Genomic DNA, 21,609 nt, shown 5'->3' with positions numbered 1-21,609 from the left:
CTTTTTGAGTTATTTGCGATTGAAAATGTTTATTTTTCGATAAAAAAACACGTTTCAGGCGTTTTTTCGCAAATAACTAAAAAACTATAAATTTTATCGAAAACAATTTTTCTTCGCAAAAATGTAGCATATAAAAAAGTTCTGTATTCCTGAAGTCTATAGACCCAGCAAAAGCAAAGCGTTCAAAAAAAGCTTTATTTTTATTTTTCTTTTACAAAAGTTTTAGTACCAGAACTAAGCGAGTTACACTGAAAATAAATATTAAGCTTCACCGGTTTGAAGTGCTTATTTTTTAAAGGGTTATAGTTGAAAGGGCTTGAACGATTCACGAATTACGAGTGTGGCACACTTTGAACAGCCAATTTTTTTCTTACAGAAAAACAAAATGAAACTATAAAAGCAAAACCTACATTTTTCCCCTTGAGATTTTTAGTATAACATAATACTTTTTATCTACTCTATATCATATCATGTATAAGTTTTTAGTTTGTGAAACCTGTCATTATAGATAGCAGTGCGTGAAGGATTTAAAGTGTGCGTGAAGTAACAATTTTTCGCACGGTTTTTGGTACACTTTCATATACATAATCAAATATCCTTAACTTTCACGTTGTCATGGTGATGACATAATGAGCTATAAATTACAACAAATGTTTCGACAGTTTTCAGTCAAAATTCTAAAAATTGTAGAATAGAAATGAATTCCAGTGATGAAGAGTTAGTTTTTTTATTTATTTAATCGTAGATAAAATATTGTATGAAACTGTGCGTGAAGTACTTTTTGCGAACTTACGCGATGTATAGCACTCACACCGCTGTCGCTCGTGCTCGTAAACATCGCGTGCGTTCGCAAAATGCATACTTCACGAACTGTTTCATAAATAACTATAGTAGGAAAAATGAAAGAATTTCCATGAACACGCTGAATAGCCATGAATATAAAACACGCTGTATTTTCCTGTCACCGTGTCACACAAAAAATTGGCCAGCGCAAGTACATGTAATAATTATTGTTACATGTACTTGCACTGGACAATTTTCTTTGTGACACGGTGACAGGAAAATACAGCGTGTTTATATGTTCGTTCATGGGTATTCTTTCATTTTTCCGACTGTATATAAAGTAAATGGTACAGCGGTAACTATTAATTTTCTTTAGGGTGCTAATAATGGGAGATTTTCACGAATTTTTTACAAAAAAAGTACCAACTTTATTTTGAGCGTAACTCCTCTAGTGTTGATGCTAGAAACTTTTATAAAAAATAAAAATAAAACTTTTTTTAAACACTTAAAAATATTTAATAAATTTTTCCCGAAAATCGCTGAATGTTTTGGTTATTTTACGTTGAAATATTCGATATGGAATTTGACGAATAAGAACATGAGTCTACCCCTTTGCTTTTGCTGGGTCTATAGACTTCACATATACGCAACTCTTCGTTTTTTCTTCTATGCTATATTTTTGCTAAGAATACTTTTGTTCGATAAAATACTTTGGTTTTAACTTATTTGCAAAAAACCGCCTGAAAACGTGTTTTTTTTTTGTCGAAAAATAAACATGTTCAATCGCAAATAACTTAAAAAGTATTGACTCAAAAAAACTCAAACGAAAGTTCCTTAGAATTAGTCAATTTATCTATTTCCGTACTTATTTTAAATGCGCCTTTTTTTAATTTCCGAGAAGGGGTGATTCTCAGCCCTTAAGGTGGGCGGTATGGTTTGAAATCAACATATCAAGCACATTTTTGTGAATTTTTTTCGAAGCTATGGTACAATTATTTTATTTTTAAATTAAATAAACATTAAGTACAATTCAAAGAACATTTAGAAAAAAATTCAGTCCAAAATATTGAAAAATAAGCCATGGTGACAAATTTTGGCAGGCAGTTCACAAAAAAATTGATTTTGCGGTGGACATCAGAACTCGTCACTAGATCATACGAAACAAAAAATTCAAAAAGATTTAATTAGCTTATAAGTTTTACGAGGTCACAACGTCGAGTTTTTTATTAATGATTTTTGAATTTTTGGTATCACTCGGAAATCAAAAAAATGAAATTTTTGGTAAAAATTTTGTGAAAATCAACAGATTTATTATTGTTGAACAAAAGATAAGCAAAAAAAGAAAAATATCTCGACGTTGTTACCTCATGAAATGTCTAAAGAAAATCTGTGCAAAATATCAGGTAGATCGGCCGAGTAGTTTTTCAATTAAAATGTCCACCGCATTTGAAAAAGCAGTTTTGAAAAAAATTCGTTTTAAGTTTTGACAACTGCATCTTCATCTTATTTGTCTGCCAAATCGTAAAGTGATGCACATTGGAATATGTTTTTTGAATCGAGGAGTAATCTACAAAAGAGAAGGCGAACAGTTGTTTAACGTTTCTCACTACGCTCAAGCGTGCTGGCGCGAAGTCGCGGCAAAGCGAGTCGAAGGTAGGGATATTCAACACTGTATCTCTGCTAATTTTACTCCGATTATTTTGAAATTTTCAGAGAGTATTCTTGAAAGTATGCACTTTTATTTGAAATAATAAAAAAAATTAAATATTTCAAACCATACCCCTCCCCCTTAAGTAAAACCCACCAACGGCACAAATTAAACTTTTAAAAGTGAAGGGTAAGGAGAACCTAAATCCAAATTTTCATTCACTTCGGAGTTGCCCCTGAAAATTACACTTCAAAACGGTCATTTACATCAGATACCATTTAAAATAATAGGATTCACATACTTTTAATAAACACAAATATGTAAACATCGAATGCGGAAGCTGCAAACCATGAAGGCAAATTTGGATTATCCTTAAAATGTGAATAAACAGATAAGATCATTTGAAGATCCGGTTTGATGTGGCTAGGCAGTGGGATCTTAGACTGATATCAGTGGCGTTTCATGAAGGCGTCGCAAATCTATTCTACATCGAAGATTGAGTTTAGTTGAGAAAGGGCACCGCAACACTCCTGTAGAAGTGGCCCCGGTCAAATTTAACGAAAGTTAGGTCAATGATAATTCTGACTGCGTAGATTAAAAAAGTCCATGGGAACTAGGTCTGAAAAACTATTATTCTGAAGCTACAGCTTTCTGAAGTTATTGGATTCGGGTGCTCGGTTTACGTTAAGTGCACTAATTCACGGTCAATTGAACGAAAATATTGGAAGAACAGAGATTCATTTTCTTCGTGCATATTTGCATGTTGAATATGAATTCGTGGTCAAAAATAGATGTATCGTACTTTAGCTTTCAGAAAAGCTCTGAAAATCTTCAGAAAACTGAAGAAATGCGATAGAAAATGTGCTGCTAGATCAACATAAGAATTATGTTTTCATAAATGCTCCACACTAGTGATGTAACAAATATTCGAATTCGCAAATACAGTGGAACCTCCATTAACTGTCACCTCTGTTAACCATCAGGGTCCGTACATAAGTTTTATTGACTACATAAGCAAAAAATGAGTCATCAATACATTTTTTTTTGAGCATTGCGATAAACCGATAAGCCAAACGAAATTTGCTGAAATGTACAGTTATACTACCACCACATTTTTATTGCTGAATTAACTGTTTTGCTTTCGTGGCCTAAAGGTGACATAATATAATGGTTAATTTGTGATGAGGACGCAAACGGCTATCAATTGTTGACAGATGATGAAATCGTTGAAACAGAGGCGAAGGAAGCAGATTCAGAAGCTGACACAGACTTCGAATTTGACAGTGGCGATGTCGATAATACTATTGTAACTGACAAAAATTTGCGTAAAGAATCAAGAGAAGCTGCATCGCACATGCAACAGAGTGGTATTCTCGACAAGAAGAAGCCAATACAGTAGATTGCATGATGTTACGCCGATTAAGAAATTCAGCCATTGCAAAATGTTAGGAAACAGTAAAACAAACAAATATTTCAGAATATTTTTAACCAAATTGATTCGATTGTAAGAACACAATTCTCTCTTATATTGTCGAACAATATTGTATATTCAAATTGTCAAACTTGTATACAGTAATCCCTCTTCAACCACGGTTTACGTTCCGAAGAGAAAGGTGCGGTTGGTGAAACCGTGGTTGGCGAGGGATCCACGATCCAAAGAAGAATATGACATATAATCCCAATTTGGATACGTATATTAGTAAGTACATAGAAAGAAATATGATGAAATTGCATATCTGTGAAATAGTATTATCATATCAACAAAAATAAAGACGCTGAGATCAACATCTACATTCGCCGGTATTTTAAACCTTCCGAACTATAAACTAATTGCCCGTAGTATTACTACTAAGAACAAGCGCCAATGGCGTATCATGAGTAATTTAGCGCGACTGGTCAAATTATAAAAAATATATAAAAATAATAAAACATTCTCATTAAAGATTCAACAGATATCGCAACCGCGGATAAGTGAGACCGTGGTTGATGAGTCCGCGGATAACGAGGGATTACTGTATACAAATAAAAGAGAGCTGTACTATCAATTTTTATTTTTTTTTTTTAATGTTCTGTTAACCGTCTTTTCGATTATCCCATTATCCGTCATACCCTTGGTCCGGTGCCCTGACGGATAATCGAGTTTCTACTGTATTTGCATATTTTTGCATCTCCGCCTTCGCGAAATTTATGCGAATGTTTTGCGAGTACGAATATTTGAAAAAAAAATTTCAAGATATGTAATATTAAGTCAATAAAATCACAATTTATTCACTTCTCATATTTTTTTATTAAGAAAAGGTAACTTAACCTCATATATAATCACATTATCAGCCTTTACTTTATTTTATTATTTGTTATTATATTATAATAAAGCTTATGGTTCAGATTGATTTACACTAAATAGCAATTAACTTCTCATTATTTTAGAACACGTTATCAAAATAGAAACAAATTTAAAAAAACTGAATATCCGCATTCGTGAATGTCGGTAGCAGATATTCGTATTCGCGAATGTTCAAAAAATGACATTCATGACGTCACTACTTCACACTTATCCATAGCTGCAGTTCCATCTTATCTTTAGAAAACTACTGAACAGTGGCGGATTTACGGAGGAAATAGGAGAATTTCCCCCGTAACATGCTCCAAAATTAAAGAAAAAATTGTTGAAACATAAAAAATATATTAGATGACATAAAACTTAAACCATAGACAATTTCAACCCAGTTAACTCATTCATAGAGATTCTGACCAATAGAAACCTACAAGAATAAAAATTACAGCGATAATTTTTGATAATCTCCTGTCGTCAAGTATTTTACGTCAGATGCCCTTCGTTGCTATGCAAAAATACATTCAGTGACATTAATGTTTTACAACTTGTCACAGAGAACAACAAGAAACAAGTTTAGCAAGTATTCAGGCGAAGATATCAATAAAATATTAGTTAAATTGATTTAAAGAGTTTTATTCATGAAATAATCTTACCGAATTACTCTCGAACTCGAATTATCGATTTGTTTTGCCCTCGTGACACTTTGACATAATTTCACTCCCCTTGGGGTCGTGAAATTAAAACTGTCGAAAGTGTCACTCCGGATACAAATCGATAATTTTAGAGCTCTCGTGTAGTTACTACTGATAGTTAGGAAAATTAGGGGAAGTTATGCACATAAGTCATTATCTATGTCTTTTACGTAGTTTGAGATTATTTATGTTATGTCTTTAGGTTGGTGTTTTCTTGGAAGTCTCTGCCCCCAAGTAAAATGTCTAGATCCGCCTCTGCTAATGAAGCGTTTTCAGAAAAATAACAAGTGCTGCTAGAGCTGCACAAGACTTATGATTTAACGCATGCAGAATATACCTAAACCCAATCTCAGCAACAGTAGCAATTGAAGAGTGGAAGTTTCAAAGGTGCTAAGTGCAAAGACTTTTGAGTTATTGCCATGACAAGGTTGTATGTGCCATGCTCTACGCTCTACATCCTAACAAAGGCGCTAGGTGCCATTCCTAATAGTAAACTTTGTATAGGGACTGTAAGATGGCGCCAGCGGTATATGTTGGTTGCTTAACAAAATATGACTGTTTTTACTAAATATGAACGAATTAATTTTTAATAAAATAATTTGATCCTAAAAACAATAATGAAATAACGACGGGACTTTGGTATATGTGATCACCAGTACCATGACGAAGAATCATTCACATGCTTTCATTTTCATTCATCGCTGGCGAAAGGCCATAAAAAATCGAGGAAAGCAAACAAAAGGTGTACTTTTAGTTTAAATAGCTGCCAGAGAGACGTTCCACTGGTAATAGAATGTTTCTAGTGAATTAAAAAAGTTACTTGCTCCAATATAACTTTAAGGTACTAGTACACTTTAGAACACCAAAAATAATATTTTTTTTTCAGAACCTTCACTAAAAATTAACATAAAACTTTTTACTTATCAATATCCAACTCTTAGAGAGTACAAAACATATCTTTTTTCATTTATGCACGTACACTAATATTGTAGAGGGCGCAAAAGTCGAGGCCTCGAAAAATGATGGCGGACAGTTAATCTCAGGATTGGGATATCTGAAACAAAAAAATCGTACTGCATTTGAAAGAGGAAGGTTTCTTACGTGACAATTTGACTAAAAAATTAAAAATAAATATTCTTTAACCATGAAAAACTGAAGAAAAACGGGCGACTTTCACAAAAAATTTTCAAATTCCCGTAAAATCTTTTTGCGAAATTTTTCACTAACGGTGGTAAATTGTCACGTAAGAAACCTTCTTTTTTCAAATACCGTACGATTTTTTTGTTTCAGAGATCCCAATCCTGAGATTAACTATCCGCCATCGAAACTACTTTTTTTCGAGGCTTCGACTTTGGCGCCCTCTGCAATATTAGTGTACGTGCATTAATGAAAAAAGATATATTTTTTGTATTCTCTAAGAGTTAGATATTAATATGTAAAAAGTTTTATGTTCATTTTTAATAAAGGTTTTGAGGAAAAAAAGTCTTTTGAAAAATGCTTATTTTTGGTCTTCTAAAGTGTACTAGTACCTTAAGAAATCAAAATATGATTTGGAATAAACAGTAAAACATATTTTGTATATATTTATTTGTAATATCGAATATCTTAATTAACGATATATTGTTTTAAGTTTTTGGGTCATACTCCTTGAAAAATTTATCAGTCACATATTCAGCAATAGCTAAGCAAGACGTAGCAGCAGGACTAGGCAGAAAAAGACAATTTATTATCCGTTTCTGTAGGTCTTTACCTTCAAAAAATTCAAATACAAAATCATCCTGAAATGTACCGTCAGGATTTATTAACTGGGTCTGTACAGCCACTGGCCCGCTAGTAACATCTTCCTTGTTGAAATCGGCCAGTTTTTGAAGTTTTTTTATATACGTGTCCGGACATAAATGTCTTTGTACTTGAGATATGCATTTTGAAAGGTATCTTCTAGTCATATTTAAGAAGTTGGGAGAAGTCAAAGTATTTTTTAAGTAACTTAGATTTATATCTTCTTCGTTGTATCCTTCTATTGTATATGCAGGGACAGCTGTTGGTCCTAAAAAGGCATTAAACAATATTATCTCGCAATATTTAAACAATAAAAAGCCGCTAAACGCCGTACCTAAACATGAGTGGCGGACACAATATTCCAGCTACAAAAGAGCTGATATGAATATTAGTTGAGTCACTGAAGGTGGATATGAACTATAGCCTCCATCGATTTGCATGAAAATTGGTGAGCGGTTAGAGGATATCTAAGAAACAAAGGTGACATGGTGCCAATTTGCGCTTTTACCCTGGGGGTGGATGCCACCCCCTCTCGGGGTGAAAATTAATTTATTAAAAATAACCCCATAATTAGATAGGGGGACAAATTCTAAGCAAAATTTGTTATATAAAGTTATTAAAATAAATCAAAACTTTTTGGGTTATTAAAGATCAAAAATTTTAATTTTTCGTAAGAAAAATGCATGTTTTTAACCGATTTTTTATGGAACTCAAAACCTATAAGTTTTTACAAAAAAGTTTTTAAATAAACTCCTTACTAAAAAAACTTTTTAGTATTAACTAAAAGTGAGTTATAGGTAATTAAATGCATATTTTTTTCGGCGAGTACCCAAATCTATGTATTCAAGCTTAAATTACGGGAAAATGATGCATTTTATAACATATTAAACATTTGTGAAAGTACTTAGAAATATCTATCAAATGAGATACCAGACAAGTTAATAGCATTAAAATTTATGCTCCAAAAATTTTTCAAACTTTATCTTTTAAAAATTTTTCCAAAAAATGTTATCGTTTTTTTTATTAACTCCTTTAATTTTTAATATATCAGGTTCACCTAAAAACTGTTTGAAAGGTAATTCCAAAGGCTATTAAAACGCGTTAAATTTAATCTTTTAAACCCTTTACTTTTTTAAAAATCAGAGATTAAATGGCCACGGTTACATGGTTCTCGCAGCAAAATTTAAGCTTTAAACGTTTCTATCTCAGTTATTTTTCACCCTACAGAAATGGTAAAAAAGGTATAATATTTGAATAAGAAAAAACTAAAATTTGGTTATTTACCATTTTTTACGTATATGTATTGAGTATTTTTATAATTGTTATTAAAAGAAAATGAACATGACGATAATTTTAAAAATTCTGATTTTTTTAAATTATATCTTTTTTCAAAAATATGCATTCTAAACCGGTGAAAATTGTTAAAATCATTACTTATGCTAATACAAAGAAATTTTTGTAAGGATTACTATAAATTTTAATTTTTGTGGAAATGGCGTATGTTTTATTTTTCACTTTTTCCTAAAAAATTCGAAAGGTTTCTCTTAGTTTCATCATAACTTGCTTAATTTTGATGCTATTAACTTCTTCTGGAGCTCATTTAGGTATTCAAGTACTTTGATAAGTGTTTAGCAGATATATTTTATAAAATGCATCGTTTTCCCGTTATTTAAGCTTGAATACTTTTGAGTACTTATAAAAAAACTATACTTAGATTTGAGTACTCATCGAAAAATATATACATTCAATTACTCATAACTCACTTTGAATTAACATTAGTTTCGTACTTTGTGTGAATAGTGTATTAAATTTGTTATTGTCTTCAATTTTGGTGAGAATATTTTTTTTGTAAAAGCTAATAGTTTTTGAGTTATACGTGAAAAACAGCTTTAAAACATGCATTTTTACTTTAACAAAGGTAGGTCTTAGAGGCGCGTTTTACTTCAAATATAGCAAATACTATGGAAATATGTTTCAAAATAAAACTATAATTTATTTTCTATCAAAACGAAAATATACATTGTTGCGCCACGTAATGCTCTTTTGTAGTTGAAATATTGTGTGCGCCACTTATTTTTAAGGCGTTTAGCAGTTTTTTATTCTTGTTTCAGGAGTTTTTCAAAGTTTTTTATAAATTAAATGTATGAACTTGAATGTAATGTTTCTCGATTATACCTTAAACGTTATAAATGTCTTTGCCGCATTATTGTTCAAATGGGCTAGTGGTTACGACAATAAACTCGTGATAGGGCAATGTAAGTTCATATCCCAGCCATCCCAATATTTATTTTTTCAATATAATTCGTTGTGTCCATCGAACGTACACTAGATTTTTTTCTATTCGGAATAGATTGAAAAAATGTTGGGGTGGCTGGAAAATTAAGTCTGATTGCCCGATCAAGTTTGGTGGCGTAACCATTATAACCTTACCTTATAGACCATTTCGGTAATAATGGTTAAATGGATTATACTTTGGAGGTCGATGACTTCTAAACGGTTTAACCGATTTTGATCACTTAACATGAGTGTGACCAGGGCCGTCTTAACCCGGGGGTGCGAGGCACCCGGGCGCCAAGTCCAAGGGGCGCAAGCCGAACACTTGCTAGGCTCCTTAAAGAAAGTACAAATAACAAAAACATATAAGTGCACTTTCGGTTTTTTCTACAAAGGTTAATAATGCTTACTACACCTACGATATGCAAATGAAATATGAAACCCATTTAGATTATTCCGAAAATAATTTCAATTTGCGTTTCAATTTTTAAGTTTCGTTTGCTACAAAAAAGACGTTCATTCCGTTTTTAGAAAGACGCGAGAAAAGTTGTAGTCACTTAATTTCCATACAAAAATATGTAGATCTAAAAAAACACTTACTAAATAGAAAGTCATACCGTAGACTCTATCAATTAAGCAGCAGTTGAACGCGAAAGAAAAAGGTGGAAGGCGGTTTTAGAAAGAATTGTCGAAATAATAACATTTTTAGCACGACAAAATTTACCATTAGGAGGAACCAGTCAAAGGTTGTATGAATCGGATAACGGTATTTTTTTAAAATTAATAGAATTTTGATAATACGCTATCAGAACACATTGCAGGAATTCAAAGTGTTCAGCATCGTATGCCTCATTATCTTGGACATAATATTCAAAATGAATTGATAAGTGTAATTGGTGAAAAAATTTAATGCACAATTGATATTTCACATAAGGAACAACTTACTATTGTTGTTAGGTTCGTTTATTTCAATTCGTCAACAAAGCTTGCCGAAGTTAGAGAGCATTTTCTAGGGTCTTTACCGGTTACTGATACTACCGGACAAGGATTAGCAAATTATTTGTTAAATTTTTTGAAATTAATGAATATTGATTTAGATGATTTACGAGGCCAAGGGTATGATAATGGGGCAAATATGAGAGGAAAAAATATTGGCTTTCAAAAAAGAATTTTAGACATGAATCCTCGTGCGTTTTATGTTCCTTGTGCGGCTCACAGCCTTAATTTAGTGCTAAATGATGCTGCTAAATGCTCAATGGAAATAACAAATTTTAATTGTTAAAGAAATTTATGTTTTTATTCGCATCAACATTACGGTGGAAGGTGGAACGCCATAATGAATGAGCAGATATGTACCCACCTTTACATTAAAAGCGCTTTCAAATACGCGATGGGAGAGTAATAATAATAATCGTATGGCATTTTGGTCGGGGAGATCCTTTAGGATTGTTTCGGCACCATTTATATCTTTCCCTGTTTCAAGTAACTAGTGTCGATATATACTAGCCTAGGGGAACCGACGGCTTAATGTACTCTCCGAGGCACGGTGAACGGATCGTATCATTTTTAGAAATGAAAATGGTTTGTTGTTGCCGGGGCTCGAACCCGTGCGCTATGGCTCATGAAGCCAGGTATCATCCCGCTGAGCTACGGCCGTCCACGATGGGAGAGTAGAATTGACTCCTTAAAAATGCTTCGTTTTGATATGGGAACATTTACAATGCATTATACTCAATATTTGACAACAAGTACAACAATGACACAAGAAACATCGCAAGCTCATTGATGACAAAATTAAAGGACTTTAAGTTTATCTGCTCTATCGTGACATGGTACAATATTTTAGCAAAGGTTAATATTGTCAGTAAAACCTTGCAAACGCGGGATATTATTATTTTGGCAGCTGTTAAGATGCTTGATCAAGTTAGTAAAGATTTAACCTACAGCCGCACTGACACTGCGTTTGAGCAGATATTAATTGACTCGGTATCAATTGCTAAAGAATTACATCCCGAAAAAGACATTTCAATTACGAGGTTGCAGACGAACCTCTTTTAGACCCACAACAAAATTTTAAAGTTAACTTCTATTACTATTTATTGGACATTGCCATTGCAAAATTAAGTGAGGGAATATAATTATAATTTTTCTTTCTTGGAAAGTATATCGACTTGGAGAAATTCCGAAGAAAACTTAAAAAAAAAACAAAATGTTTAAATTTACAAAAAAAAACTAGCGCATGGAATTAGATCCGATATAGATGGTGAAGATCTATTCCATGAGTTAGAATTGTTACCAATATTTTTTATAAATACAGACACAACTCCACTCAATATTTTAAGTTATATTAGGTTATCTATATTCTAATAATTAACTCTCCGTTTTCCCAAATCTTTCTACCTGTCTAAAGTCTAAGGATATATTTAACACTTCCAACTGCCAGTAACAATAGCTGAAGGAGAAAGGTCTTTTTCTAAACTTAAATTATTGATCAAAAATTATTTGCACTCAACAATGGACCAAGACAGATAACAAACCTGGCTTTAATAAGTATAGAAAAGCAAGTATAAATAGATATCACCGAAGCAATAAAAACTTTTGGCAACTAACTTAAAAGCTAGAAAAGTTGACTTTGATATATGTACTTTAAAAACGATGGTATAGTGTTATAAGATTGATCTTTTTTGAATACTGAAACCACATTTTTTAATATATAAAAATAAAGAAAACAAACATAATTAGTTTTAATTCTATATAATCTTCTGACAAGAGGGGGCGCAAAGATGAGTCTTGCACCCCGGCGCCGTATATGGTTAAGACGGCCCTGAGTGTGACAGGTATTTGCAAGTAGCACCTGATGCACCCAAGGTCAAATAAATATATCTGAAGTTATTATAGGATTTAGTGAGCTTAACTCGTTTGGCAACGTATCCAAGTGGATACACTAATTTTATTATTTTTTTAACATCGTACAATCGCTTAAGTCCCGTGGAAACCAGGCAGTGAGATCATAGGGCGACTTTAAAAGTAAAGGAACTATTGTCAGTTTCGTTAAATATAATGTCAAAAATCAAAATGGCAACTCATAGTGAAGGCGGATGCCGGCGCAAGGTAAGTTTATCTATTTTTATTAAAGTAATCCTGTATGTTTTTAAATGATGGTTATTAAAATTTGTTTATTAAAATCCTTAACTTTTTGTTAGTAATTGAAATTTTAGTAATAAATATTGAGAAACAAGAGAAAATGTTCATAAAAAACTAATGCATCCAAGTGGGCACTTTGCTCGATATTGTGATTTCGTCCAGTATCTTGTTACTGTATCCATATGGCCTCATGATCAATCTAAGGCCTAAGGTATCATAATTTTGCAGGTCCCTAAAGAGCTTTTTTGATCGCGAACATCAAAAATTATGGAAATTACTTATTTTTTGACAAGTAAGGATGAATCGGAGAAGGAGGATACAGATGATGAAATCAATGAAGGCTGTCTGATTCTGAATCGAACTGCTCATCGGTTCCACGATCACTCTCCCCACAAACGTATAGATAAATACTTCATAATATTTCCTTACATTAAATTACAGCGTTTATGCCACTGTTTCGTACAAGGATTATTTGGTGTTACATTCGATCAATTTGCTTGCATGAATTGAAAATTGATGCTGCTCCCGATGCCGTCGTGCTGAGCTATTCTTTCATAGATTTTGAAACTACGCGTGTTCAGTGATGCCGACTATTATTGTTTATTATCAATCGTTGGACCAACCCATTGTTACTGTTGTACCAGCTGCAGAAGCTGTCCTTAGCATGAATGATGACGGAGTAGCGGACTTTCTTCTCGATTCAGATCAGGTTTTTACTACTGATTTGATAACTCCTGAGAATACTGTAGAATCCATCTCTGCGTCAGTAAAAAACACCTACACGAACGAGCCAGAGAAAACGGGCCAAATCTCCAATGGTGGTAGCAGCCTGTACTTCTTTGAAAGAAAGGAAATCCACACGTCCTTTGAAAGCTAGTAAAAAAATCAAAGGTGAAAAAGCCGCAATACTTATTTGCGGATAAATCGTTGCAGTGGCCCGTTGAGGTGGAGGAGAGAGAACTACGTATTTCACAATATCAAAATTTACCAACTGAGTTTGAATATTTCTGCAGGTCTATGTCAAAAATGATCTTTTGGAAATTATTGTGTGCAAAACAAACATATATGCTGTACAAATGACAGACCGTTCAGGCGTTCAATACATTTCCCCTTAGAGAAACTACAAAAAAATATATAAGTTATGACATGTTACAACCAGTTATGAAGGGACAAAGCCGAATCCAGTGCTTGAAATGTACCAATGCCGCATGGATTGTGTTCCAGTTATGCCTTGAAAAATACAGAAATTGCTTTTTGATGTATTATAAAAAATTATGTTATTTTATGTAAACTTAAATACTTAATGTATTTGATTTACTTGAATTAAATTGTTTGCTTGCGTTGTAGGTCATTTACTTGTACGTCGTACTGTATTACCTTAACTGGCGCAGTATCCATATGAATACAAAGTCATAACCATCTTAAAGTATGGGATTCGTGGCAGTGTATCCACTTGTATACATCATCCCCTTCGTTAAGGGTACATTCTAATGTTTTTAAAAATTTACTAAAAATTAAAAAAAAAAATAAAGGTACGCAGATCCTGAAAATAACTAATGTATTATAGCTGGTTATCTTCTTGCCAAACGAAGGGTTAAAAACCGTTTTTTCCATCCGGAATGAATTTTATCATACTTATGAGTAGTGTTGCCCAAATGCAAGACCAAGGCGAGACTTAAAGAGTCTTGGTCTTGGTCTTGCACCAATACACCTGGTCTTGGTCTTGGTCTTGGTATTGCACTCCCGGTCTTGGTCTTGGTCTTGCAGCAAGAGTCTTGCAAGTCTCGCAGTTGCCCACTAGCATATTACTATTTATTAATCGTTACTTTAGATCTTAGAACAACGTAACAGTATAGGTACATTTTCAGCTTGACTTAACATACAGGGTGAGATGGGATAATATCTCCAGAACTAAAGACAACAGAATCATGAAAATTGGAATGGAGTGTTTTGAAGAGTGGTCTATTTAATGAAAATATTTTATCTATTTCCTACTTTCAGTTATACCGGAAGTTGCTTATAACTTCGTTTTTTTTTTAAATGGAACACCCTGTATATTATTACATTTCTGAATTCTCTTCCATGTCTTCTTTCTGAAATATGAGGTTTTGTAATATTATATAGGGTAGTTTAAAAGATAATTACGTTTTCTTATTAATTTCGTAGCAGTTTTCACACCCTGTAGAATTGGTTATTTGACATCAAAAACTTTATTTATGTTCAAATCATTTTTAATATAGTCTACTATTGTTAAAAATTATTAGTGTAGCTAAATGTTGAATTTGGTATACAGGGTTGGTCGAAACTCGGAATGAATATTTTCTGAGTTTTGTTAAATGGAACACCCTGTATTTTAGTATTGTAATGAAATTATATTTTATGGTACTTTTTATTTCTTAAGCATTCTCTATACCTAACTGCTTTAATTTGTGCTTCATTGTTAATCGCACTAACAATCTTAACTACGTAGGTATTTTAATAGCTCAACAATTATTGGTAATTTTTTGGATCAGTCTAGACTTCTAGACTCTAGATTAATATGTATCTATTTCCGAAAAATTATTTCCTATTGAATTATTTGCGAACAGTTTATGTTCACGGCTAACCTAATAAAATTTCACATATTTTTTGTTGCAAATAATATTTGGCTTGAATCACCAATAACTCACAAACTAAAGCAGTTAGGTATAGGAAATGCTTAAGAAATAAAAAATTATCATATTATATCATTACAGTACTAAAATACAGGGTGCTCCAATTAAGCAAACTGAGAAAATACTCATTCCGAGTTTAGACCAACCCTGTATTCTAAAATTAAAAATTTAGCTATATGGTGTATTCCACGAATATACGACTGTTTTGTATTATCGCGACGACGAATATTTTAGTACGCAACATAAGAAGTACGAAAGTATTTTGCTCTAATATTTACTCCAATAATTACTCCAGTAAAATATTCGTTGTCGCAATAATCCAAGAGAGTCGTATATTCGTGGAATGGGGTATACTAACAATTCTTAACAATAGTAGATTATATTAAAAATCATCTGAACATAAATATAGTTTTGGATGTCAAACTACTACAATTCTACAGGGTGTGAATATTGCTGCGAAATTAAGAAAAAAAATGTAATTCTCTTTTAAACTCCCCTATATAATATTACAAAACATTTTAACAACGAAGACATCGAGGAGAATTTAAAAATGTAGGTAAAAATATGCAGGGTGTCCCATTAAAAAAAATTAAGTTATAAGCAACTTCCGGTATAACCGGAAGTAGGAAATAGATGAAAATATTTTCATTAAATAGATCACTCTTTAAAACCCCTTCGTTCCAATTTTCATGATTCTGTTGAATTTAGTTACAAAACCAACCAAATTCATAAATGTATAAACAATTCACATCGGGTGGGGTTTGAACCCACGATCTAAACTATCCCTGCCTATAGCTATCTACGATGTCCCATGGGAGTCAGTCTGTTTCTTAATAAACATTTGCATTTAATGACCTTACATGTGCTAAAGCATGGTTACAACACAAACAATCCAATAAATGGCATAAACTTGACTGTATTAAAGAACATTTGTCTAGAATGGTATTTTGTTTGACCCATTGATATAATTACACACTCTGCAAAAAGTTTATATACCTACGATAGTCTTTAGTTTTATCAGCTTTGGTGACATCATAACAAGTTTCAAAAGGGTATTTATTACTGTCGGCGTCAAAACACAAGATTATTTTATGAAAGGACCTATTCTCAAAATCTACACAATTACAACGAATTTCAGAGCGAAGGCGTCGTCTGCTATGTAGGAAAGAATGTATTATAAAATATTTTATTTTTACATTGTACAAATTTATTATGACCTCTGAGTACGTGTCAAATAAATATGTCACGTGGTCTTTTAATGTATATTTTGATTCGCTATGTATGCTTATTGTATTGCTCATAATGCGCATAAGTCCAATTTTCCAAAATTTTTTTACCTTTTTTGCGTCTCATAGTCTCTAAGCATATACCCGAACTACTACAGTGCGTCCATAAAGTAAGGCATAAATTCGTTATTTCGTATTAAGGCATAAATTCGTTATTTCGTAAACCGGCGACTTTAAGGAAAAATCCCGAAACAGGTCGATTTTTATTTTTAAATTACGATTTTTCGGAATATATATCATACTAGTGACGTCATTCGTCTGGGCGCGATGACGCAATCGATGATTTTTTTAAATGAGATAGGGGTCGCGTGATAGCTCATTTGAAAGGGTATTCAATTCTCTATTCACTAATGTAAACATTAACATAATTATTTATACAGGATGTTCCAAAAAACATTTTTTAATTAAAATGATTGAGACAAAAAGAACAATGTGTGTAATTTCTTTAATTCAAAATGCGTCTTACTACTGTCAGAAAACCGAAAAAAAAATTTATTTGACAAATAAACATTGATTTTCGCTTAAACGAAATATTCAAACTGGCAAGAGGCAGGTGGGTGAAAGCTGTAACATTGAATTTAAGCGAAAAACAATATTTATTTGTCAAATAAACATTTTTCCTGTTTTCTGACAATATTAAAACGTATTTTGAATTAGATAAATTACATACATTCTTCTTTTTGTCTAAATTATTTTAATTAATAAAATGTTTTTTGAACACCTTGTATAAATAATTATGTTAATGTTTATATCATGGAATAGAGAATTTAATACCCTTTCAAATAAGCTGTCACATGGCCCCTATACTCATTAAAAAAAATCATCGATTACGTCATCACGCCCAGATGGATGACGTCACTCGTATGATATATATGCTAAGAAATCGAAAATTAAAAATAAAAATCGACCTGTGTCGGGATTTTTCCTTAAAGTCGCCGGTTTACGAAATAATGAATTTATGCGTTTCTTTATGGACGCACTGTATATTCCCTAAAACGACACTCAATCCTAACTGCAAGACGCAAGAGTCTTGCAGGCTTAGTCTTGTTCTTGCTCAAGTCTTGCACGGTCAGTCTTGGTCTTGGTCTTGCTAAAATAAAGCGGTCTTGGTCTTGGTCTTGGTCTTGCGAAAATGCAAGAACAAGACCAAGACTGCAAGACCAAGACCGATTTTGGGCAACACTACTTATGAGGTCTATAACTTAAAATTTCGAATTTTCTCAGATACGAGGTATTATGTACATCGTTAGACGCTCCTGGAGTCCTCCTACAAACGCTCAGTTATTGGGGCAATTCGTGAAATTTTGAGGAATTGTCGAAAAACCAAAATTTCCAAAATTTAATTTTTCAGTTTTTCACTATACTGAGCCATGTGTATGACCGATTCTGACCACCTAGGCACCATTTTTTGAAAGCTAAACTCGAGCGGTATCGATTTGGTGTATTTACATAATTTAATTATTAAATTAAATAGACAACCCATTTTAAAATCTACCCCAGTACCCTGTTTCGCCCAAAACAAATGGCATATCCACCAATTCTTCGGTTGAAAAATTCATATTTAAATATAAAAAATTGTTACAAAAATTTCAACTACAAAAGGATTATTACCAACTTTTGTGACACAAGCCGATACTATTTATTTTAATGAATAATTTGGCAGATACATTTAACATTCATTTGTTTCAAAGCATACTTAGAAAATTTTATATTCTCAAGATGTAGGTAAATTTAAAAGGTCAATTAAAAGTTTAGCTGATCTTACTCGTAAATACAATTTAACTAACAATAATTAATTATTATGTTTTTTCTGTTTTATAAGCTACCTATATTTTTGCTAAGAATGTTTTTTTCAATTAAATAATTACTTTTTTGAGTTATCTGCGAAAACCGTCTACAAACGTGGTTTTTTATTGAAAAATGAACATATTCGCTCGTAAATAACTCGAGAAGTGAACTTAGTGGAAAAACGCCAGAGAACAAAATTTGTTTAGAATTAGTCAGTTTATCCGTTTCCGGACTTATTTTAACGTATATATTTTTTTAATATAAACATTACCATCATTATTTATACAGGGTGTCCAAAAAAATAATTTTTGAATTATACTAATTCACACAAAAAGAAGAATGTATGTAATTTATTTAATTGAAAATACATTTTACTGCTGTCGGAAAACAGAAAAAATATTTATATGACCAATAAACATTGCTTTTCGCTTAAATTAGATGTTCGAACTGCCAAGAGGCAGGTGGGTGGCAGCGAAAACAATGTTTATTTATTTTTTCTAACATTTTTTCTGTTTTTTGACAGCAGTAAAATGTACTTTGAATTAAATAAATTACATACATTCTTCTTTTTGTGTGATTTAATTTACCTAATGCAAAAATTATTTTTTTGGCCACCCTGTATAAGTAATTACGGTAATGTTTACATTACTGGGTAAAGAATTGAATAAGTTTTTAAATGAACTATCCCATGACCCCTATTCTCATAAAAAAAAATTATCGATTACGTGATCACGTTCAGAAAGATGACGTCACTAGTACGATTTATATGCCAAAAAATCATAATTTCAAAATAAAAATCGACCTGTTTCGGTATTTCTCTCCAAAATCTCTCATTTTCGAAAAAAGAAATTTATTCCATAAGTTTGCCGCTCTGTGTATTTATCAGGGTAACTTATGACCTATATTATAGAACGTACATATGTACATACAATTTAGAAGAAACAGTAAATAATATTTACCTAATAATGTGCTACAATCCAGTCGAGGAGACAAATGTACTCCTAAAAATGGTAAATCCAAATCGGGTGTCTCATATATATTGACTTTTAAAGGGTTTCCTTTCAATAGATGATAATTTACTCTGAAGGAAACAAATATCCTGCTATTGCTGGACGTTTCTTCACTTATCAATTCATGCAGCCTTCCAGATTGTAATCCCGCACATACTATCAAATACTTCGTTTTAAGGAACGAATTTTCGTTGCATTTCAGTAAAACTGGATAATCGGCATCTCCTGATAACTTGATGTGATTTACTTGATGATTTAATAAAATATCGCCTTTATTAATTCTGAATTCTTGCGCTAAAAAAGAAGAAAACGTTAGCTGAATTTTTGCAAACACCATACAAGTGGAAAAAAACTGGCTGGATATAAAGGACCTCGCAACACTTCTTATGGAAAAGTGGCTCCGGTCAAATATAACGAAAGTTCGGTCAATGATAGTTCTCCGTATGCATATTAAAAGAGTCCACGGGACCTAGGTCTGAAATACTATCATTCTGAAGCTACAGCCTTCTGAAGTTACTGGATTCAGGTGTTCAGTGTACGTCAAGTGCACTAATTCACAGTCAAGTGAACGAAAACATTTATTATTGAATGAACAGAGACTCATTTTCTTCATGCCTATTTGTGTGCTGAATATGAAATCATTTGTCAAAAATAGATGCATCGTATTTTAGTCTTCAGAAAACCTCCGAACAGTCTTCAGAAAACTGAAGAAGAGCGATAGAAAATATGCTGCTAGAGCGACAAAAGAATTATCATGTTTTCATGAATGCTTCATACTTATCCAATACCAGTATAGCTGCAGTTACGCCATATCTTCAGAAAACTACTGAACAGTGGCGGATTTGCGATGGGATAGGGAATATCTCCCCAAAACGGTCAAATATTAAAGAAAAAATTGTTGATACATAAAAAATATATTAGCTGACATAAAACTTCAACCACAGACAAACAAATTCAACCCAAGAAATTCGCTAGTTAGGAAAATTAAGGGAAGTTAATGCATAAAGTTATTATTTATATGTTTTATTTAGTCGGGGTTTACTTTTTTACGTCTTTTGTCTTGCGTTTCATTGGAAGGTCAGAAAACTGAGGAACAACTACAACGATAAGTGTTGCTAGAGCGACACAACACATCACACGTTTTCACGCACATACCTGACTTAAGAATTACAACATCACCATTTATTTAAAAAAAAAACGTTAGGCAAGGCGTTTTCAGTTCGACTAGTGAAGGTAAGACTAGTAGACCAAGAGAGAGCGCTGAAAAATCTCTTTGAGTTTACTAAAGCTAGATTTTTCACAGTTGATTACTGTGAGTGTGTAGAGAAACATACTGCGGTCGGTCAAGCGAAACGTAGAACAGGGGTTACTGAGAGGGTATCAAAGTTGCTTTCCTACGAAGGTAATTATTTCCATTTACTAAGGCTGAAAATCAGTACACACATTCTAAATTAAATATAAATAAAAGTTATTATAGTCGGTCAGCTGTATGACGGAACAGAGCCGGTCGGTCGGCCCCAATAGTCGATTGAGGAAATGAAGCATTTTGGCTCGCAATTTTTTCGTCCAGCATGGATTTACTTGAAATTTTCACAGAATTTAGGAAATAGTCCTAGGATCATTCTATATATTATGCCGCTATCATACGCTAAAACCTTGGGGGTGGTTGCCACCCCATCTCGAGGGTGGGAATTTTTTATTACATTTTAATCATGTAATTCGATGGAAAAAGTGATACTAAGAAAAATATGTTTTTTACATTATCTTCGTAAAACCAATATTTTTCGAGTTATTCGCGCCTGAAAATAACAGTTTTTCGACGAAAAAATCGACTTTTTTAGAGGGTTTTTTGAGAATACCTCGAAAAATATGCATTTAATCAAAAAAACTGTAGATATCGAAATTGTATCTTTTAGTAACACAAACCAAATTCTTTTCCCATACTATCTTTAAGACCAATACAAAACGAGATACGGCATGTTAAAGGTTCGCTTTTTTCGTCAAATGCATAATTTGAAATATTCAAAGGCAAATAATGGGAAAAATTTTCATTTTTCGAGGAAAACTAATATTTTTTCAAGTATACAATTAGACCTTTCAAAAAAAAATAATACAAAGTTTCTAGCATGAAAATTAAGCGACTTTTAATCAAAAAAAATGTCGGGACCTGCTTATCTCTACGAAAAAATCAGTGAAAACAACCCCCTAACTACCTT

General features: G+C 32.5%; 1 protein-coding gene across 1 annotated transcript in view; it reads right to left on the bottom strand.

The window, feature by feature from the left end:
* Positions 1-7,030: 7,030 nt before the first annotated feature.
* Positions 7,031-21,609, bottom strand: part of LOC114335849 (L-2-hydroxyglutarate dehydrogenase, mitochondrial-like) — a 60,004-nt gene continuing 45,425 nt past the window's right edge. The window contains exons 3-4 of the mRNA XM_028286140.2: positions 19,343-19,687; positions 7,031-7,505 (exon numbers count right to left, since the gene is read on the bottom strand). Of these exons, the coding sequence (XP_028141941.1) occupies positions 7,084-7,505; positions 19,343-19,687 (767 nt within the window). The 3' untranslated portion in view covers positions 7,031-7,083. The remainder of the gene's footprint in view (positions 7,506-19,342; positions 19,688-21,609) is intronic.

This window comes from Diabrotica virgifera, chromosome 2 (assembly GCF_917563875.1).
Source record: "Diabrotica virgifera virgifera chromosome 2, PGI_DIABVI_V3a".
Taxonomy (NCBI): Eukaryota; Metazoa; Arthropoda; class Insecta; order Coleoptera; family Chrysomelidae; genus Diabrotica; species Diabrotica virgifera.
This window is presented reverse-complemented; position numbering and strand designations above follow the sequence as displayed.